This window comes from Podarcis muralis, chromosome 12, assembly GCF_964188315.1.
Source record: "Podarcis muralis chromosome 12, rPodMur119.hap1.1, whole genome shotgun sequence".
In the NCBI taxonomy this organism is placed as follows: domain Eukaryota; kingdom Metazoa; phylum Chordata; class Lepidosauria; order Squamata; family Lacertidae; genus Podarcis; species Podarcis muralis.
Window position 1 is genome coordinate 25,345,835 of NC_135666.1, and position 22,803 is coordinate 25,368,637.

Below are 22,803 nucleotides of genomic sequence, written 5' to 3' on the forward strand. Positions count from 1 at the left end.
AGGGTCTTGCTTCTCCTATATTTGTAGCCTTGGATCCAAACAGACACCAGCCAAGAATTTCTCTCCAGCCTTTTACAAACTGCTGCCTATACCAGACTGCAACGTGTTCTCACATCACAGCCAACACTGAAAGCCCAGGAATTTGGTGTGTATGTGTGTGTGTGCTCCCTCAACCTGCTCTCTTGCCTCATCCATCCCCATGATGGATGAACCCCACCTCCCTCTCTAGGGTTGTCAGAGCATCATCTCTGACACACCCATGGTGCTTGTTGTGCAACCCACCCTGGCGTTATCAGATACCCAGAAGGTGATATTTCACCAGTCCTGGCCACCTCTCAGAAGACATAGTCACCTCCCTCTTCCCCTAGGTCCAGGAGGATCCACTATGCCGACTAGGCATAGTGAGAGATTGCAGAAACACTTACTGCCCTAAGATGGGTGCACCTCATTCCTATACCAAAGGTGTGTGATGGTGTTGCAACAACATCCAAAGTTTGGGCAGTTAAAAGCACCCGCCTTTTGTTGCAGCTGTAGTTAGGATTAACCATGTGCATTGCCTGAAACCAGTGATTTGCATATGTACCAAAGTGATCTAAAGATTAATGCCTTGGGAAAGAATCCTTCTTCAAGGCTTTTGTTTTTTCAGCAACTGGGAGCCAGGACATCTACTATTCTACCACTCTTTAAGTTCATACGCTGGCACAATAAAATGCCCACTTCAGCAGGTTATGCCTGGGACTGACTTAGACCCCCCCCCCCAGTTGAATAGGTACTTGGTGGACTCCTAATTTATGATATGCCAAAAATAGATGTTCACTGGAGCACCAAAATCCGTCTCCCACCTTGTACAGACACCTTTGAAGGGCAGGAATAAAACATAGTTCCTTTCATTGGATCACCCTGATGAATATCTATTGCCCAGTGCCATCGCTGTATTGTAGAAAATTCGATGACACTCATAAAAGCGGCCCAGGACATTCTGGCATCTCCAGGTTTTTTCAGCACATCAGCCTCTTCTTATGACATTTATGGCTTCCCTTAAGGGACTCTGGGTATTGCAATTGGTGTTCGCATTCACAATGTTTATCAGATTCCTATTATGAACCTCTCACAACACTATATATATATATATCTATCCTGCAAGATTTCTTGCATGATCAGGCACGTTTTCACACATGTAATTTAAATCACCTTCTGAGATTTCCTCATGCTCTTTAGAAGAATGTGTCATCGTATAAATCGAAAGCACTGATGGGGGCTGTATGTCCCCCTGCCGCCAACATTTCCCCTCTTTCTGTGCCAAAGTACAATTAAAATACAATACAGAACAACAATACAGTCATTAAAAGCCAGTAAAAATTAATCACAGGCACAAGCCCTTGAATGTAACATGTATGGCAAGCAAGAGGCTGGGGCAAAGAGTCAAAGCTCTCAAGCCAAGCAGGGAAAAGCCTTCACTCTGGCTCCTCACCTTGAGGGTTTCCCTGGAGGTCCCCAGAGTTTAACAGGACAGGGCAGAATGGCGTGCCTTCTCTGGTTAAAAGAGGAGTTTGTGACTCTGCTCTCCCTATCTCAAGGGAGCCAACTTGAATAAAATATTGGGGGAGCCCAGGGAAGCCCTGCCCCTGCCCCGCATACCACACCATTTGAATGGAAATGCCCATCAACGGGGGGGGGGGTTTCAATTGTTTTATTGGGGCGAAGGGACCCCAGCCCCTATAGGGGGCTCCTATTCCCCACCTTGTCATTTCCCCAACATAAATCCTACTAGGCTGCGATTTGCTGGGGGGGGGGGCTGGAGGAAGAGGCAGATCTAAGGCAGCAATTGCTCCCCCCCCCCCGCTTCTTCTGCTAGTGGTAACTTTAGAGGGGTGGGCTAAACCGCTCGTGACAGCCGCCCACAGCAAGGGGAAGGGTTGGCAAGCCCTCCGCCTGGGCTGCGAGCCTCCATTCTGCCTCTTCCTTCATCAGCTGAGTTCCCGTCTACTTTTGGCCCTCGGCTGACTCTCTGCACATGCTCAGAGGCAGCCATTGCCGTTTCCAATGAACCCGGGTCTTGTGGCTAGGAGAGCTCTCCCGCCTCGATCTTCCCAAGGCACAGATCTCCCCCGACCCCCACCCCAACTTCCCCATCCCTTCTCTCCGGATCTCTCCTCCTGCCTCTGTGAGACACGAGCCAGCGAGAGTTTGAGCGACTAGCTAGGGCTGCCGAGGGGCTGGGATGAGCTGAGGCCCCTCCGGCGGCTGCTGGCCTCCCCAGACCCCGCAGGAGGCGAAGCGGATCCGCCAGGAGCCGGAGGGGGGCGGAGCCAGAGCGGCGTCGGGGGGCGGGAGCGAGCGAGGGGCGGGGGGCGAGAGCAGGCGAGCAGCCCCGACCCTGCTCTGCCGCTCGCCGCCGCCCCTGCTCTGCCCGACGGGGTCGCCTTCGCTGCAGTGGGAGGCGGGCGGGCGGGGGCAGCGGCGACGGCGGCCGGATCCCGCGGCAGGCAGGCAGTTCTCCTCCCCACGGCGGCGGCGATGCGGGCGGTCCTTGCCCTGGCGGCTCTGCTGGGCAGCCTGCTCCTCTGCCTGTGCCTCGGGTGGCTCTCCGCCGATGGCTCCGGCGGCGCGAGGTACTGGAGGGGTCTTGCCTGGGGGGCTGCTGGGGGTGGCGGGATCCCACGCGGCGGGGATGAAGTCACGGGGATAGGGTCGGGAGAGAGGCCAGCTCCAGCTTCTCTGCACGAGGGAGGCTTCCCCAAGGCAGGGGGCGCGCTTTTTTTGCGGGGGGGGGGCATGCACGAAGGTGCCGAGGTCTTTGCTGTGGCTGGACTGGGCTTCTTCCTGGCGCCACTTAATGCTCTCGGCTGGTCAACTTGGGTTTGTCTCGCTTGCTTGCCAGGGGCTGGGAGAAGGAGGTCAGGGCGACGACGGGGGGCACCCCCAGGGTGATGCGATCTCTCCGGGCGCCGTCGGCACCTGCCCAGCTGGAGCCTCCCTTGGCCACCAACAGGTAAAAAGGCTGAGCTGTGTTGTTGTTGTTGTTGAAACGGCTTTTCTCGTCTTCGTGTTGGGTTGGACCGAGAAGGGAGAGTTGCGCTGGTCCAGCGTGAGAAAGGCAGCTGCGAACATCTGGATTGTGGACCAGCGGTGTTCCAAGAAGGGCCGATCATCTTGAAAACGCCCACGAGTTCCTGATATTGTGGTTGGTCCCTGATTGTCCTGCTCTCACTTCGAGATCCCAACTCTCAGGGGTCAACATACGGTGACCTTACTTTTTCCTTTCTTTTTTTGCAAAACATTGTTCTTGCCTTTTGGCTTCACCAACAGCGGTGAAAAGCTTGGTGGTAGATTATCTTATCCCTGTATTATTTCAGTTACTTTTAAAATTGCATTTTAAAGTGTTAATGATATATTGCAACTGAAGCAGCACAAGGAATCATTTGTTCATTTCAAAATTTGTAACTGGTGGTGGAAACCAGATTCCTTTCCAGGAAAAAATGAAATCAGAATTATTTCCCATTTAGGTTAGCAGAGGAGCCATCTTCAGCTTTGAAGATATTCTACCCCCACTTTTGTTTTCTTTATTCTTTCTTACTTACTTTATCCATCATCTTCGCTTCGCTTCAATCCTTTCTGCTGTGAGTCACCATCCTCAAGCTCAGGTGTTTCTCTTTCAAACACTTTAGCTGTGATCCACGAGACCACAGTAATTTTTTTCTTGAGACGTTTCTTGTCTCCTCAACCCACTCATTAAACTCCCACGGCATAAAAAACAAAAATAGTTTTAAGATTTGGTGTGAAAACTTGCAGAAATGGGAAATGTCACCAGAGTAAGATGAACAGTTTTACACAATTTGACCTTTGGAGAGTTCTCAGGTCCAACCCCCGCCTGCTTTTAGAATCCCAGCAGTTTGTGACTACAACTCTATACCAGCCTCCCAATCCCATTTAACCAAGAGTCTTACTTCTGAGTAGACATGTATATGTTTGTACTGTAAATAGCCAGTTAGGTTCAGGTTTAAGAGGAAGATTCTGAAAAGGTTTTGCATGAAGAGAGAATTCAGATTGAAAATATTCTTGTGTCAGCAATTTTTTTCCAGCTGGATGGGACTGGTAAGGTTTCTTTTGGGTCTCTGTTTCCATTGTTTGGTTCTACTGTTTTTAAACCTAGTAGCTTTTATTGTAGGATTGTAAATTGCCTTGAGATTCATGTAGTTCATATAACAACAAAATGCTGTATTGCCCGGAATGGACTTTTTGAGAAGATGCTTCAGAGTACTGTGATCATTTGGGTATATAAGGGGTGAGACAATCTTTCAGGTAAACTGGTCCCAAGCTGTATATAAGGTTTTATCCACCAAAGCCAATACTTTGAACATAGCCTAGTAGCTGATTGGCAGCCAGTGCAATTTCTCCAGCAATAGAGGTAATGAGCCATTGAGTCCCTGCATTTTGCACCAGTTGCAGCTTCCAGAATCCAGATCAACCTCAAGGGTAGCCCCGCAGAGAACACATTGCAGTAATCCAGCCTGGAGGATACCAGTGCATGGACAGTAGAATCTATAGGCAAGATCAATTCTATTGAGCTTGGAGCTGATCACCATGCAAACTCCATCCCTTAACTGAGGGCTAAACAGAATGTAAGGGGTGGGTTATCAGGTTTGGAGCCTTGCATTACAACACTTGATGGATGAGCTCACACTATGCCTTCTAACATTTCGATCAGGGCTTTAGAGAGGAGTTATTGCCTTTGAGTGGGTTCAGCAGCAGGTTCAGACTCCACACCCAGAAGATCTGAATCCCTTTTCTGATGCTAGCAACAATTTCTGATTCTCAGGCAGGTCTACAGGTTATTCTTCCCCTGTATTTTGGGTGGTTTGGGGGCTTTCTCTCTATATTTACATACCGCTTTTCCTCCAAGGAGCTCAAGCTGGTGTTGATGGCTCCCCCACATCCCATTTTATCCAACAACCTTGGGCGTTGAGTTAGGCTGAGAGATGGTGGCTGGTCCAAGGTCACTCCGTGAGCTTCACGACTGAGTCGGGATTTGAACCCAGGTCTCCCAGCTCCTAATCCAACACCCTAACCGCCACTTCACTCTGGTGTTCAATTCCATATGTGACATGATTCTCCTCAACCTGACATTATAGGCTGCTCTGCATTGGTTTTAAGTCTCCCGGGAGAGAGACTCATTCTTCTTATGTAGCTAGTTCCTCAGCTGATCTGTGCCTTTTGCAAGTATTTCCCCCCCAGCGTTCAACTGACATTTTTCTATTACTAAAGCGCTCGCTTCTACAGCACTTCCAATATCAAATAAGCCTTCCCACCTAGATTTTGATGCTGATTAAAGGTATAAATGGAGGTCTTACAAGTTTTATTCCATTACAATTAATAAAGGATTTGCCAAGTTAAGCCAAGCAGTGATTTCTTTCTTTCTTTCTTTCTTTCTTTCTTTCTTTCTTTCTTTCTTTCTTTCTTCTTTTTAAGCCATGGCACAGAACATCCATTTTCTTTGTCAAAACTCTTTTACAGTAAAAAAGAATGTTTTCCTGTCTCTTTGGCCTTCTGTGACTCCTGTATTTTCAAATTACTTTAGGGTTCAAAAGCAGTGAAGGACTGACAATATTTATTTCATTCTGTGATTGAATGTTCAACATTTGCTGCACTTCTGTAGAACACTGGGGACACCTCCAGGGGCAATAATTGTCAATCCACTTATATAAATTTCCCAACAGCTTTTTTAAGAGTTCCTTTTGTTTGCTTACATCTAGTGTTTAATTGTGTGGAAGCAGAGATAAGAAAATACTTTGCACAAAAAAAGCAACCACAGGAGTAGCAATGCAACAACAAAAGCCTTCCCTGGTAAGCCTTTCCCTACCAGGATGCCAGGTGTTGAACTGCAGGACACACAAACAGATGTGGTGCCTCTTACAGTTTTCCCCCAAACATTCTTGACTCTCCTGTCAGCTTCCATTAAAGTTTGTAATGTGCATGTTGTAGGAGCAGCAGTCAGGCAAGAGAGATTAACTGACTAATAAAGAGGGGAAAGTACCTGTTTCCAGGGATGAAACATTACATCAATATAATGCACTAGAGTTATTTGGCTTAAAATTATGGCTGATTATTGTAGAAGTGTTAGCAAAGTCACTTAAGTAATGCAGATGGAGTCCAGTGAAAAAAGAATCTTTGTAACATTTTATTGAGGAAAACTGAGGGAAATGGTGCATAATTTGAAGAGAAAGGAACAGAGGGTTTCAGTCCTTGTTTTGGTCAACCAAATATACAGAGGAAAACACTCTCAGGACATTTGCCACCTCAGTGAACCAGCCAAATGGGTGGTGTATAAATAATAAAATTGTTGTTGTTGTTGTTAAAGAGCACGTCACTCTGGTTGGTAAGCAGTACCTCCACCCACCCACCTCTTGGCTAGTTGACTTTAACATTAACAGAATTAACCCCTGAGATCCAAATAGATATTTCTCTGCTATTGCACTTCCAGAAAAATGATTGCGTGAAATTCTTTCCACCAGTTGTCTACTCAGCAGCATGTTGCCAGTCCTATTTCTAGGCCCTGTGTGAGCTGTCTCTTCCCTTCTCCATCCTGTTTTCTGACTACCTCTTCATCTGAATTGAATTGATTTTATAATGAAATGATTTTAGTATATTGTATCATTTTATTGTTGTTAGCCGCTCTGAGCCCAGCTTCGGCTGGGGAGGGTGGGATATAAATAAATTATTATTATTATTATTTATTATTCCTCTACACCCCATTTATTTATGCCCCCATATCCTCTATGCCCACTTCTGCCCAATTTTATTATTTTGTTTCTACTTTGTTGCTCGACAGCTCCTCTATACCACACAACCTCTCCAGGCACTTGGCCAGGCAAGAAGGGTGTTCTCCAAAACTGACACTGCACCTCCGGCACAACCCCTGCCCTGATATTTGACCTTCCACAATGACAGACTTTGTATTTAGAGCTTAGAGTGCTTATAAACCTTCCATGACATCACAGCAGCTCATAGGCGCCGACTCCATGGGGCCTGAGGGGGCTCGAGCCCCCTCAAAAAATTTTTTGGGGGGGCTCAGCCCCCCCAATAATCTCGGGCGCCCTTCCAGCAGAGCGCCGCCGCCGTCCCCCGCCTCCTCCCCACCTGCTCCCTCGCCAGCCAGCCAGCCAGCCAGCCGCGCGCCCTAGTCGGAGAGCCCCGGCCGTCCCCCGCGAGATTAGGGAATCCCCGGGGGCGGGGGCTCCTGCCTCGCTGCTTCGCAGCACCACCGCCACTGCCAAGGCACTGCCGGGGGGAATTTCCTTCCTCCTGGCCCCCGCGAGAACAGGGGAATCCCGACTGGCCACACCTCCCAGCCAGCCGATTGGCTGGCTGGGGGGCGTGGCTTGCCCTATTTAGGGCCGGAGCCACTTTATTTGCATATTCATGAGCTTATTTATTATTCATGAGCTTTCCCGGGCCCCCCCAATATTTTTTATAAGTCCGCGTCCCTGCAGCAGCTCAAGCAATGACCTGGCTTGTGTGTGCTTGTTATTTTTTTCATGGCTCCTGTCTACAACAACAGACCCTTTTGGAGAGGCTGTGAAATAATTAACCAAATGTAATTAATTATTAACCGTGCTACAGAGACCTCTATGTTCTTTCTTCTGTCAGAATGTTGTACCCCTGAGGGTAAAATAGTTATTACAAAGAATGGGAATAGTTACTTAGCACATAAGTAATGGACTGCAATATACATTGCTCAGCAAGCCTGGCAGCTGTGCTAAATTGACTGCCATCATTAACACTCTTATTTCCTCCCAGACTACGTCTTTTAGACACATTATGAAATAGCCATTCTGGGGTGCACCTGGTAGAACTGATATGCCGGAAAGCATCGGCCAGCTATCCCCACATTTCTCCTGCAGGGGTGTTGACTTCTGAACTCTCCCTTCTATAGCTGTCCCTTTAACAGGAATAAATAGGTGATTATGGCCACATTCACACGCTGCATTTAAAGCACTATGATACCACTTTAAACAGTCATGGCTCTCCCAAAGAGTTCCAGGAGCTGCAGTTTTTTTAAAAAAGGGCTGAGAGTTAAGAGACCCACACCCCACCCCGTTCCCCTCCCAGGGCTACAAGTCTCAGAGTGGTTTCACAGTCAATCCTCACAGGGAACTCTAGGAATTGTCATTCTCAGAGGGGCACAGCGGTCTCTTAACAACTCTCAGCACCCTTCACAATCTGCAGCTCCCAGAATTCTTTGGGGACAGGAACCATGATTGTATAAAGTGGTATCATAGCACTTAAAATATATGGTGTGGACGAGGGGTATGTTCAGCTTCACTTGCTGCCAGTCATACATCTCTTCTGCCAGTCATACATCTCTTCTGCTAAAGGGGCAGAAAATAATCCCCAATCCTCTTTTCTTCCTGAATGACATCTCTACACCCTTGACAAGCGCAGGAGAGGTGGAACTTAGCAGGGACCATGCTTGTCTTCCAAACGCAGAAATACTCTTGAAGAATCTGTGGACCCCATTATGGAAATTAAGTTTGTCAACGTGATCTCAAGTCAGTGTTCTACCTCAGGCTGTGTTGTGGGTGAGCTTGGGGGTTGGCTTCTTTGAGCCAAATTCCATCCCAGCGCAACCCTGCATGATCTTAAGGCTCCCATGCCACAGCTGCTACCTCTCTGCTCCTGTTTCCCCTAATCTAGTTGCATAGGCCTCGTCTTCCACATTGTCTCTTGCATGTTCACAAAGTACTCCCTGGTTCGGAGGACAAAAGGCACCTCAGCTTTTCTGGAGCACATACCTTTGGAATAAGGTGCAACCTCTTTAAGCCCAAGCAACACCCCCCCCCCCCCGTCCAGCTTAGAGGAAGCAGAGCTGGAGGCACCCACCTTGCTGTGCAGGACCACGTAGATCGCCTGATCTTGAATGCACAGTGAGCTATCCATGGTCCTGACTCTTAGTCAGCAGATCCATGCTTTGGCTCCTGGCTGGCCAGAAGGCCCCTGTGAACCACAGCAGGAGACCAGAGCATGGGCAGGAGTGGGTTTATTTCAGAGCAGCGCTTAGGGCTCATCTACACTTGTCCCATGATTCCTAAGCACAGGCTTGAGAGGTCTTCCTTTTGTCTCACTGCTTTCCCTGGGAAAACACATTGTATACAGTGCTACTTCGGGTTAAGAACTTAATTCATTCTGGAGGTCTGTTCTTAACCTGAAACTGTTCTTAAACTGAGGTACCACTTTAGCTAATGGGGCCTCCTGCTGCTGCTATGCCGCTGGAGCATGATTTCTGTTCTCACCCTGAAGCAAAGTTCTTAACCCAAGATACTATTTCTGGGTTAGCGGAGTCTGTAACCTGAAGCGTCTGTAACCTGAAACGTCTGTAACCTGAGGTACCACTGTACTGCCAAATTGGAACAAATGTCAACCAGTTTTTCTGAGGGTTTCCCAGGGCAAGCAGCAGGTGAGAGCTGGGAGGGCTCACCCTCCTTTGTGTGGCATAAGACTTAAGATGCAACCTTGATATAGGGGTTTGTATTGTTTTCTTTTCTTCTTTTGTTTTTCTTCTTCTTTTCCTGCTGTCTTATTTTTATTTGGATTAGTTGGACCTTTATTCTATTCTATGTTGAAAGCTTTTTTAAAAAAAGAAAAGCATTGATTACATGAAATCTCAAGATAAACAGAAATGTGAATGAGTCCCCTGTTGCAGTACATGCAGTGTGATGCCTCATTTTTAGAAATGACAAAGTTCCCTTATGCAGAGTTTGCTTCACCCACCTTGAGCAGGCTCTGCACGGATGAGTGAGGGGTTCTGGGGAAGAGGCCGTCATCCCATCCTCACCAGCTGCTGAACCCAGAGTAGCTATCAATTGAATTCGGCGTTCAGTAGTGTTCTTGCCCCTCCAGGCAGAGTTCTGATTTGATTAGGCTCTCTTTTCACTGAGCTTGCTCATGTAATCTTGCTGCACCTGAGTTATAGAAGAAAATAAGCTTGTGCTTGAAGAGGAGGGAGATCACAGCCCTGAGGCTTCCTTGCTTCGCTTTATAGTCTCTGTGGACATCACCTTATTACCAAGCAATGGCATAGTTCAGTAATTTTAGATTCTTGAGTTAATGGCCTTACAAAGGCTCTCTCTTTTAGGGGATAATTACTTTCCTTTGAAATGTGGTCATCCAGCCCTGCCGCTGTTGCATTTGAGGGGCCTTCCTGCTTCTGCTATGTGGGGCCCTGGACCTCTGTCTCAGAGTCTGGCCCTGATGGCACTGCTGTTTCCCAGACTTTGGAGCACATGCTATCAGTTGGCCACTCCTGCCTTAGAGGAGAGTGACTTGTTGATGATCCTCACCACAGCATTTTCCAAGGGTCAGTCTCTTCTTTTCCCGTGGCTGGAATGAGCCCTTGAACTTTGGTTAATGCACAGGGGCCTTTACTTATGGCAAATATGCAACGCTATCAAGTTTATGGAACAGGCAGAGCCAGCCCTGCCATTAGGCAGAATCAGACAGCGGCCTCAGGCACTGATTTTGAGTGCCATGAATTGGCAGCAAAACTGTTAGTTACTTAATTGACTGCTGTGACTGTATTTTGACTGACCGGGAACGTGGAGAGATACTTGTGGGATTTTCTGCCTTAGGTGCCAAATGAATTTTATTGGCCTTGTGGGGAGGAGTGGGGAAGCACTTTCTGCTGACCCAAACCAGCTTGGCTTTGTTTAAAATGTCCTGAGATTTTTCTGGATTTGCTGCAGAAACTGGAAATCAGAATGCTAAGTATGCTTATTAATTCCCATTCCAGTGGCTTAACTAGTTTGAAGGTTTGATCTTGCTTGGGGCTGTCCCTACTCTTAGGAAGAATGAGGCAACCGCCACAGGCAGTAGTTGCTGGGTGGGGTGTGTAGGAGCAACATGTTGGAAGGCAGATCTGAATGTGTCACTAGGCCTACTAGCCTGCCATCCTCAGATGTTCCCCCATTGCCAATGTCAAAGACAGATTCAACTGCCAATGCAGTTGGCTTCTATACATGGACTGTGGTGGAAGGAGTGGAGTTCAATGGTAGGGCATCTTCTTTGCATGCAAAAGTCCTAGGTTCAATTCAATGGTCTGACTCAATATTGAGAAGCTTCCTAGGAGTTCCATATTGATCTTTGCATCAGACAGCAAAATGTCTTGAGCCAGCCATGGGGCGTGGGAAGGAGATGCCTGCCCGTGATGTCTGGCTTCAGTAACCTTTCATTGGCCTAAAACATTAGTGACAATTCCATTGGGGGAAGGGGGGAGAATGGGAAGAAAGTGTCAGACAACCTCTTACACATTTGCCGTGATTAATGTCGGAAGACAATTTGTTACTTCTGCCGTTTAAGATTTTACAGTCCATTTCACTGAGCATTTAGATTGCATATTACCTTATTAATCAAAGTGTCACGAACCCTAAAACAGCAATGCAGTCTCATTATCTAATTCGACAAAATTAGTGGCAGAATACTTAAGAAGTTAAAAGCATGTATCCTATTGGGGAACAACAATTGGTTTATAATGGCCATGGAGTAGCTGACTTAATAAAAATGGGAGAGAATGAAGAATGAATAGCAGTGTTAGAAATAGAAGAACATGGCACGGTATTTTCAAAATTTATACATATTTTGTCACTTTGGGGAGTGTCCAAACTGTAACATGGGGTAGGGAGCCTCAGGCCAGTGGCCAAATGAAGCCCTCCAGTTCTTTCTATCTGGCCCCCAGGACTCTTCCCAGACCACAACCCTCATTGGCTCTACTTTTCACCCACCTTGGGTGTTTTCCCATGGCTGGAATGAGTCCTTGAACTTTAGTTAATGCCCCTTGTTTGTCTGGGATGGGTGATAGAGAGTTGTATGTGCAGAAACTAGCCTACATACAAAGGTATGATAACTTCCATTCTTCCACCCATTTCCCCTCTGGGCCTGCCGTCCATTGCCATGTGGCCCCAGGGTGGTTACACAGAAGGGAATGCGTCCCTCAGGCTAAACAGCACTCTCCTCCCCCCCGGCTGTAATAGCAAGTGAATCCTGGATTTGGGGAAGAAGGATCATAGTTGGGGTAACGACCGTATTTTTCGTCCCATAGGACGCTCCGTCCCATAGGACGCACCTAGTTTTTTGGGGGGGAAATAAAGGAATTTCCCCCCTTTATTTCCCCCCCAAAAGCAGGTCGGGGAAACCGAACCAGGTCGAGGAACAGCGGGATGGTGGCGCTGCGCCTCCCTGCTGTCTCCCCAGCTTGTGGGGCTGGCCAATGTCTGCCCGGCACGAGGGGCGCCCTGCTTCAGGGAGCCCCGCCCGCCGGGCAGCAGGCTGCTATCCGCAGCGTGGGGAGCCCTGCGGGGAACTCCTGCAGGGCTCCCCACGCTGCGGATGTCTGTCCGGCGGGCGGGGCGCTCTGCTTGAGGGCGCCCCACCTGCCCGGTGGCAGGCTGATATCCGCAGTGTGGGGAGCCCTGCGGCAAACTCCTGCAGGGCTCCCCACGCTGCGGATGTCTGTCAGGCGGGCGGGGCGCTCTGCTTTCAGGGCGCCCAATGCTCCGGGAAGCAGGCTGCTATCCGCAGCCTAGACAGCCCTGCGGGACCTCCTGCAGGGCTGCCTAGGCTGCGGGTGTCTTTCCCGAAGCACCGGGCGCTCTGCTTTCAGGGCGCCCGACGCTCCGGGAAGCAGGCTGCTATCCGCAGCCTAGACAGCCCTGCGGGACCTCCTGCAGGGCTGCCTAGGCTGCGGATGTCTTCCTGAAGCCTGGAGAGCGAGAGGGGTCGGTGCGCACTGACCCCTCTCACTCTCCAAGCTTCAGCGAAAGCCTGCATTCGGCCCATAGGACGCACCCAGATTTCCCCTTCATTTTTGGAGGGGGAAAAGTGTGTCCTATAGGGCGAAAAATACAGTATGTGGGTGTCTATCCAGTCCATATGCCAAGATCCAGCTGCCCGTGTGCCAAGATAGTGCCAGGCACTTGAGACAAGTGTAGAGTCCAGAAGGAGAATTGTAGCCAGCAATCAGGGAATCTATCTGCTCTTTCCAATAGTTTTTGAAAGGAGAGGGGAAAGAGTGCAAATATAAAGAGCATGTATTGTGAGCTGGCACAGTTTTTGACTTCCCACTTGAAATCCAGAAGCTAAGACGACTAGAAGTAATGAGTTTTAGGCAGTATGAGAGTCAAGGCTAAGAAAGAAGGGAATGCTAATATGCAGAAAAGGTCAAAGTCACCCAACCTTTGAAAACTGGAGATTATATTGTGATTGGGTAAGAAAGCATTGGACCAGGAAATATAATATTACCCAGCTTTTGGGAATCATTGGCTACCGCAGAGGAACTGCAGCACACAAAGCTCATTTTTCATGTTATTAGCTTTCATTTCCCCCCCTAGAGGTGGCAGTCATTTGCACTCCCATGCACTCAGAAGGAAACTGAAAGCGAGATCCATGTTGTGTGTTTCCCAAGCACAAAATGTCAGGAATGGCTCCTGGATCTCAAAAACCCGAAGAACAAGAGCAAAATGATAGGTGGCCTGGAGACTGGAGCAGAACTAAGTTGAGTGACACTGGGCTGTTTGCATTTCTACTATAAGTAATGATGGATTTTATTTAAAGCCTGTCACCACTCTTAGGACACTCTAAGGATCGTTGGCTGTGGAAGATGGAGCTTCTTTGCTTCAGTCCCATTTCTGCTTTACACACTCCTCCAAAATATTTGAGTGGGCACACCTGTTTCTCATGACAGCATAACACATTTGCAATTCTTGCACAACCTCATGCTGGGATAGCTGTGAACTCGTGCTGTTCATAAGCAATTGCATTCTAGCATGTTGACTTGGTCTGCTTGCACTGTCCCATTAAAGCTATTTAATAGAGATACATTCAGAGATAAACTCAGTGTGTGAGTTTTATGGTTGTGTGTGTATCTCGGAGCCAATTTTCAACACTACTTTATTTTCACTTTATTTCTCTTGTATTCTTGTGTGCTTGTCATTCATTCCTACTGTGAAGATGAAAACTATGTATTTGGAGACATCATTGCCAGGGGAATGAACAGCAGTCTCCTTCTGAAGGCAGAACCAAGGTTGAAGGGGAAGAGGAATTCTGATCCTGAAATCTCCACCCACCTGACAGAACCATGAACTTATTCAGGGGAATAAGATGAACAGAGGTGATTTAGAGTAAAAGGGGAGTAGGGCCAGGGGTGGGGATGGGTGAGATGTCTAGGAGAACAGTAAGAGCTGTTCGACAGTGGAATTTGCTGCCAAGGAGTGTGGTGGAGTCTCCTTCTTTGGAGGTCTTTAAGCAGAGGTTTGACAACCATATGTCAGGAGTGCTCTGATGGTGTTTCCTGCTTGGCAGGGGCTTGGACTCGATGGCCCTTGTGGTCTCTTCCAACTCTATGATTCTATGATTCTATGATTCTAACATTTGCCAACTTGGTGGCCCTCAGATATTTTGGAGTGCATGCTTTGGGTTGTGGCTGAATCTGGTGCACAGCCTTAATATCTGAAGAGAATGCAGGCAAATTAAATTCTCTGTGTGGAGCATTTCTTGCCATATTGAGGTGGTTGCCTGAAGTCAAGGCCTAGAAAGTAGGTTTAAAGCAGTGGGTGGAAGCCTTTGGTCCTCTGAATGTTGTTGGACTACAACGCCCATCATTCCTGGCCACCTGAAGGGCTGAAGGTTTCCCACCCCTGTCTTAAGAGCACACACAGCAGTAACACTGCAGAAGTGAAGCAGCACAGAGTCTCAACATGATACAAACAAAAGGTGGCCTTGAGTTCAATCATGGAAGAAAGGTAACAAATACAGCTATAATAATGCTATTTGAAATGCACATTCGTATTTGAAATGAGTATCTTGGGTCTTTGTAAAAGCCATTAATGTTTATTGTTAAAATAGATGTGCCTTTTTGAAATGTAATTATGTTGAAGCTGTGTGTGGTTAGATAGATAGATAAATAGATAGATATCACATTTCTGATTTACATCAAAATCAACATAACACACTGAACAATGGAAGCAAAACTCACCTCTTTATAATAAAATATGCTTCTGGTGGCAACTCAGAGCAGCCCACTTCTGGACAGAAACCATAGAATGAGAGTGAAACAGACTTTGCCATCCTGAGTTTTCTCCCCTCACAAGCTGGAGCTGCTGCTGCTGCTTATCTTTGCTTCACAGCCATCCATTGTGCAGCTGCTGCCAAGACCATTTTTATTCTTTCAAAGACTGATTTTCCCTTTTATGTTAACAGAACGGCTCCCAATCAGACTGGAATTCAGAAGTCTGAGCAAGCCTCAAAATGCAAAGAGTTGTGGAACAACAATTGGTCTTCATCTATCAAGAAAAAAAGGTAGGGAGGTCTGCTTCTGTTCTTAAATTCAGTTGGTTTACATCCAAATACAGCTGCTAAACACAACCCAGGTTACCCAGATGTGTGTTGGCAGAATTTCCAAGGGTGAGATGCTCATTGCAAAACCAGGGCTATAGTGGAGTCGCATTGTAAAGAAATGAGTTACAAGACTGACTGCGGTTGCAGATCAAAGCGCAGAGTGGCCAGACCTGAATCTAGACCTAGAATGCATAATCTCCAAACCTGAGTCCCTCAGGCCAGTGACAAAAGCTGGAGTCAAGGATTTGAACTGGAGCTTGAAGTACACATAAAACAGGCACAGGTAGAATCCCAGGTTCCCAGTATTTATATAATTGACATCTTGGGGCACCTACCAAGGCCCACTGCTGATGCCTGTCCTGGGCAACTGGGAGGTTGAGTCTAGCCACCATTAAAATCCCCCCACAATGTCCTCAATATAGTATCACCCTGCGAAATTGTGGGAGATATAATTGGTAGCTACTGCCATCTAATTTCTGTTGGAAGTGCAACAGCAGGAATCGTGCTGCTTGTAACTTAACAGTTAGTTCTGCTATCAATATGTCAGTTAACCAAATTGGGGGGGGGGGTGTTGTTTAAGCAAAAAGGCAGAGTGGAATGATATTTGTTGAAGTAGCATGTGACATTATTGGCATTGTGATTCTGAGGGAGCATTTCCTCTGTATGTTTGGTTGAATGTCTCCCTGCTTTGTACAAGACCTCAATGAGAAAAGAAAAAACTTCTCTGTTCCTTTTTCAAATTCAATGCTTTTCAAATTCAATGTTTCAAATTCAATGCTTTTCAAATTCAATGTTTCAAATTCAATGCTTTTTCAAATTCAATGTTTTTGTGTTCCTCAGCAATGTGTTGTCAGGATTTCTTTTCTCTCTGGACTACATTATTTAAATGACTTTGCCAGCCACCCCACCAGCACCTATCAATGGCACCCTGGCGATCTAGGAGCATAATACTTCTGGTCAGGTACAAGGGCTGATGCTTCACATCTTACCCCTCTTCCTTTCAGTGCTTGAAGAGGCTCTGAGGCTGGAGCTCACACAGTTTCCATTAGTCCACCAGCCCAAGTTCAACTCAGAGCAAACCCACTGAAATTAATCAAGAACTAACTTTGGATTCAACCTCAAATCCCTGTCTACTTCACGCCCCAGAGTTCCTGAATGTATGGTGTTCTTTGTTGTTGTTTTTCTAGCCCAACAAGCATATTACTTCTAATTTCTTCCCTTTCTTAGTCCCAGAACTTCTGGTTCCACTGTAAAACAGATGAGCAACCTGTGGTCTAATTTCAAAAAGTCTTTTGCAAGCAGCCTGTTGAGTGGGAAGGAAGACGCACCAGATGAGAGTGGAAAGCAGGCAGTGGAAAGAGGGGCTGGAAGAAAGCAGGGTGGCAGAAAACAAAAGTGGTAGTACTGGCTTGTTTTTGCTCTGGCCCTGCCTCCCACTGGATTCAGCCCTGCCCACTGTCAGGACACAGTCCCTGACAGATTACCCAAAGGAAAAGGGTTGTCCCACCATGTCCTCTCACATGATGTGTCCACAAATCTTAATACACAAGGACAAAGCAAGCCTCTAACAAACACCCTCAGTGTTTTGTTCTTTTCTCTGTGTATTGATTTTTATGCTGCATAAAAGCAACAATGACTATACCTATTTCAGCGAGGTATTTCATTTACTGCTTCTCCCGAGAAGTCTCTCTCTCCCCCATTCCCTTATTTTCTTGTTAGACTTCAAACATTCCAAAATCCTTCATTAGGACAAAAAAAAACATCAAGACACTATCTTCATTTAGGCTTCTTCTTTTTTAAAGTGTTTTGAACAGCAGATAACGTTTAAAAGTTTGCCTCAGTTGAATGAGATGCCTCTAGGTCAGCTCTCGCATTCAAATGGCTCTGACGAGTCACAGTGTGATGGAAGAGCACACAGCACAGCATATCAGAGCAGTAGCCCCTCGCAAGGACATGTTGTGCAATTCTGGACCACCACTAGGGAGTGGGGAGCAAGGAGAGAAGTGCAAAGTCGTGATTCTGATGGCTCAGCTATGGTGACAGGCAAACTCTGCAGTAGTCAGTGGACCAGGTTGCTGGTGCAATACCTGGCTGCTAGGATGGGGTGTGGGGAAATGCCTGCCTATATCCAGCCAACCCATGAACACATTTGCAAACCATAGAAAATGTTTTGGACACCACCTCTGTGATGCAGATCTCTGCTTTTCAGATGTAACCTCCCCTCCCCATAGCATAAAGGTAAAGGGACCCCTGACCATTAGGTCCAGTTGCAGACGACTCTGGGATTGCAGCGCTCATCTCGCTTTATTGGCCGAGGGAGCCGGTGTACAGCTTCCGGGTCATGTGGCCAGCAGGACTAAGGCGCTTCTGGCAAACCAGAGCAGCGCACGGAAACACCGTTTACCTTCCCGCCAGAGCGGTACCTATTTATCTACTTGCACTTTGATGTGCTTTCAAACTGCTAGGTTGGCAGGAGCTGGGACCGAGCAACGGGAGCTCACCCTGTCATGGGGATTCGAACCGCTGACCTTCAGATCGGCAAGTCCTAGGCTCTGTGGTTTAACCCACAGCGCCACCCGCGTCCCCCCATAGCATAATTAGGCTTAAAAAAACTTTCTATTGGTTATGGAAATCTTCTTTCACACTTGTTCAGATGGGAGCCTGTGGCTGTCAAGGGAGTCCTGTTATAGCACATGTGTGCTCACAGGCATCATGTTGGTGACCCATGCTTAAGGCATGAATTGGGGAAAGGATGTAGCTCAGTGACAGAGCATCTGCCTTGCATTCAGGGGTCCCGGGTTCAATCTCTGGCATCAATATATGTAGGAACTGTCTGTTATCCGCAGATTCCAAGGTCATTAAGGAGACACCTGCTTCCGAATGAGTTTGTAACATATGCAGGTTGGGAAAGTGATATCTCCACTCTCCACATTGTGGCGTGCAGCTGTGTGCTGTCCCCATCATCTCTATCTCAGAGCTACTTAGTTCCTCCTTGAAGGCTTCTGTGACTCCTTAAGGCAACTGAATTTGCAAGCAAGTCACTCAGCTTACCCAAGCCCATTAGAGAGCCAGTGTGATGTAAAGGTGAGAGAGCCAGACTGGGAGATTGGGATCTGAATCTCCACTCAACTCACTGGGTGACCTTGGGTCAGTCACCTTGGACCACTCACTGCCTCTCAGCCTAATCTACCTCATAGAGTTTTTCTGAGAATAAAATGAGGAGGGGAGACCATTGTACACCACCTTGAGCTTCTTGGATGAAATGGCATGGATAAATGAATGACAACAGCTGGGCAAGATGGGAAATGCTAAACTTTGGCCACAGCTTTATTATAGGGAGAGTTGAGGAAAGGCAATGCAAGGTCATGAACGCCTTGCTGAAAAGAGATGTGTGTATGCAGGAGTGCCCAACACTGACATGGTTAGGCCTCTCCCTTTGTAGAAAGCAGCCACGCACTGGCAAGACTAGGCCAATTGATGGAGGATATGACTTTCGACAGCTATTAGGCAAGATACATATTGTGTTTTGCCCCCATTATGTAGGCTACTCGGGGCTCAAAAATCAAAATGGAGACTGGAGTTCACCAGAGGTCACCTCACCATCCCTTCACCAGATCAATTGTTGAAATTATGTAAGACCGTAAGAAACTGCCATATACTGAATTAGACCACTAATCAGACAGCCCTGTCTAGACTTATTGGCAGGGAGTGTACTGCAAAGAGGTCTTTGCTAGCCCAGCTAATTGAACTCTTTTCAGCTGGAAATTCCAGGGATTGAACATGGGAAATTATCCATGCAAAGTATAGGCTTTTTCACTAAGCCTCTTCATTTTATGTTTGTTCATACACGTCTCCTCATTATCTGAATTCATTGTGTGTCCTTCTAGTAGATCCTTGCCAACGTAATTGGAATTTCCATTGATTTAAATGTCTGATTAGCAGATCAGTTTTGATGACCTTTAAGTTGTTTAGCTACATGGTTTCGTTCTATTTCCCTCCATTATGGCTATAGGATTGTCGCCTGCTGTTCACCCTTGTGCACCATTTTCTGCAGGCTGCATCTGGAGACGTTGGTCCTGGATGTATGTATCATCTACCCACATTTGAAGCAAAACACTCCACTTGAAACACCCAGTTCGTATTGGGTTGCATTTTGAATATGTTTGTAATCTCATGAGCACTGATGGGATAAATGATTGTCATCTTATAAGTAAGAAAGAAAGAAAGAAAGAAAGAAAGAAAGAAAGAATAGCTGTCTTAAATAATTACAAAAATAACAAACAAAAATGACTGCCCTGGCTGTTCAAAACATGAATTATTTTTTTTTTTAAAAAAATCAATGGAGACAGAATGAAGACGTTTCAAAAAGTGCTGTAAACTGAAATGCTTATCTCCTTCTGCAAAAGCTGTCAATAAAGGCTCTGAAGTCTCCTTGAGAAACAAATAGGCACTTAGAGACCCAAGCAGAGCTATTTCATGTTCAAAAATGAAAGGTAGGAGATTGAAGACTTTTTCCCTTTTTTGTTTAACTGGTATTGAATGGGCATTGTGCGGCGCAGCACGCAGTTAATGTTTGATTCTAACACAACCTCAATAAAACCTTGCGAAACTCTCAGTCCTGCCCAATTTGAGGGGCTTTGTGGATTGACAGTAAAACTTCTAAAGCAATACAATACTTAAAGGTATCTTGTTTATTTCACATTAGGATCTGTTTTCTCCACCACCTGCCACTGGCTACAGATAAACAGCCAGTTTGGAAGCCTCTGTTGACTCAAAAGTTGGGTAAAAAAATTGTTGGTTCACTAGCATGGGGGCAAGCAATGGAGGATGCCTTCACCCTGGTGTGCATCCCCTTCATTATACATACAGCACAAGAAGACTATGATTTATCCTCCCCACCAACAGCATGCAAATCAATATGGCTAACCTGACTCAACACACTCACCCCACACACATACAACCAAGTAAAGGTAAAGGTACCCCTGCCCGTTCGGGCCAGTCTTGCCAGACTCTAGGGTTGTGCGCTCATCTCACTCTATAGGCCGGGAGCCAGCGCTGTCCGCAGACACTTCCGGGTCACGTGGCCAGCGTGACAAAGCTGCATCTGGCGAGCCAGCGCAGCACACGGAACGCCGTTTACCTTCCCGCTGGTAAGCGGTCCCTATTTATCTACTTGCACCCGGCGGTGCTTTCGAACTGCTAGGTTGGCAGGCGCTGGGACCGAACGACGGGAGCGCACCCCGCCACGGGGATTCGAACCGCTGACCTTTTGATCGGCAAGTCCTAGGCGTTGAGGCTTTAACCCACAGCGCCACCCATGTCCCACAGCGCCACCCACGTCCATACAACCAAACTACACTGCAACCAACGGAATGCAACCAACCAAACTCTGGACCCTCCAATCTCTTGCAATGCCCACAAAAATAAATAAATATTTAAATAAAGGACCTACCCACGTGATGCTGATACAAAAACTCTGAACAAAGACTTTGCAATAGAATGAAATATTGTTATCCCCCCTCTCTCTCCTCTCTTCCCCCCCAACTGCACTATGTATATGACTACAGTGTCTCAAACTGAAAGCAAACAAACTGTGAAAAAGATTCTATGAATGGAAAGTGGAAACACTATATATGTACTTTTTAAGTTTAGTTTTATTTTGTGTGTTTGTTGCACAAGAAAATCTTTAATTAAAAACTAATTATTAGAAGTTGGGTAAAAGTACCGTATTTTTCGCTCTATAACACGCACCAGACCATAACACGCATGTAGTTTTTAAAGGAGGAAAACAAGAAAAAAATATTCTAAACAAAACAGTGGATGTATGATTTTTGTGGTTCATGCTGTGGCCACAGACATGTGATCTGACGGTGAGTTTGGGGTAGCCCAATGCAAAAATCCTGAGGATCCATGTGGATCCATGCTAAAGTCGCCCTAAAGTCGCAGGGGCGCTGGGGGAGTGAACAGGAAGCAGGAGGAGGAGAACAATCCCTCTCACACACACAGACACACGGAGTATCAATCCTAAAGTCACAGGAGAGGCAGGGGCGCTGGGAGTGGGAAGCAAGAGAAGGAGAACGATCCCCCCCCCTCCCTCTCTCTCTCTCACACACACACACAGTATCAATCCTATAGTCGCAGGAGAGCGTAGGGGCTGGGAGTGGGAAGCAAGAGAAGGAGAACGATCACACACACACACACAGTATCAATCCTAAAGTCGCAGGAGAGCGCTGGGGCGCTGTGAGAGAGAACAGGAAGCAGGAGGAGGAGAACGATAGCTCAAGCACACACTCACACACACACAGCCCCTACAGTGGCTGATCCAAAATCGGACAGCAAAAAACTGCAGGCAGGGACAGAGAGCACGGGGTTGTTTTAAAGCAGCCAGCGCCGCTCTGCTTTTTTCCCTCCTCAGCTAGGCTGGCTGAAACGTTTTGCTGCTACGTAGCAGCTCAGTGAGGAGAGAGGGACAGAGAGCACGGGTTGTTTTAAAACAGCCAGCGTCGCTCTGCTTTTTTCCCTCCTCGGCTAGGCTGGCTGAAACGTTTTGCTGCTACTTAGCAGCTCAGTGGGGAGAGAGGGACAGAGAGCACGGGTTGTTTTTAAGCAGCCAGCGTCGCTCTGCTTTTTCCCCTCCTCGGCTAGGCTGGCTGAAACGTTTTGCTGCTACTTAGCAGCTCAGTGGGGAGAGAGGGACAGAGAGCACGGGTTGTTTTTAAGCAGCCAGCGTCGCTCTGCTTTTTTCCCTCCTCGGCTAGGCTGGCTGAAACGTTTTGCTGCTACGTAGCAGCTCAGTGAGGAGAGAGGGACAGAGAGCACGGGTTGTTTTAAAACAGCCAGCGCCGCTCTGCTTTTTTCCCTCCTCGGCTAGGCTGGCTGAAACGTTTCGCTGCTACTTAGCAGCTCAGTGGGGAGAGAGGGACAGAGAGCACGGGTTGTTTTTAAGCAGCCAGCGTCGCTCTGCTTTTTTCCCTCCTCGGCTAGGCTGGCTGAAACGTTTTGCTGCTACGTAGCAGCTCAGTGAGGAGAGAGGGACAGAGAGCACGGGTTGTTTTAAAACAGCCAGCGCCGCTCTGCTTTTTTCCCTCCTCCCCGGCTCCGCTCGCTGACAGGAGCCGCTTACACCCGCTTTGCAGTTTCAAAGAGAGCCACGGACTGCTCACAACTGCAGCGGATTCCCCTGCCATCCGTAGGCATTCGCTCCATAACACGCACAGACATTTCCCCTTACTTTCTAGGAGGAAAAAACTGCGTGTTATAGAGCGAAAAATACGGTAAGTAAATTTTAAGTGGGTGCTGCTGCATCTGTTGTTGCAAGAAGCTTTGATCTCTTAATTCCTTTTATTCAACTTTTGCATCACAGAAGGGACGATGACTCAACCAAGGACTATTGCTGAGGACGAGGAGTCTGTGCAGAAG

The 22,803-nt window shown here is 47.2% G+C and overlaps 1 protein-coding gene across 1 annotated transcript in view; it reads left to right on the forward strand.

The window, feature by feature from the left end:
* The first annotated feature begins 2,487 nt into the window (after positions 1-2,487).
* Positions 2,488-22,803, forward strand: part of ST8SIA6 (ST8 alpha-N-acetyl-neuraminide alpha-2,8-sialyltransferase 6) — a 45,228-nt gene continuing 24,912 nt past the window's right edge. The window contains exons 1-3 of the mRNA XM_028750489.2: positions 2,488-2,612; positions 2,882-2,992; positions 15,247-15,345. Of these exons, the coding sequence (XP_028606322.2) occupies positions 2,518-2,612; positions 2,882-2,992; positions 15,247-15,345 (305 nt within the window). The 5' untranslated portion in view covers positions 2,488-2,517. The remainder of the gene's footprint in view (positions 2,613-2,881; positions 2,993-15,246; positions 15,346-22,803) is intronic.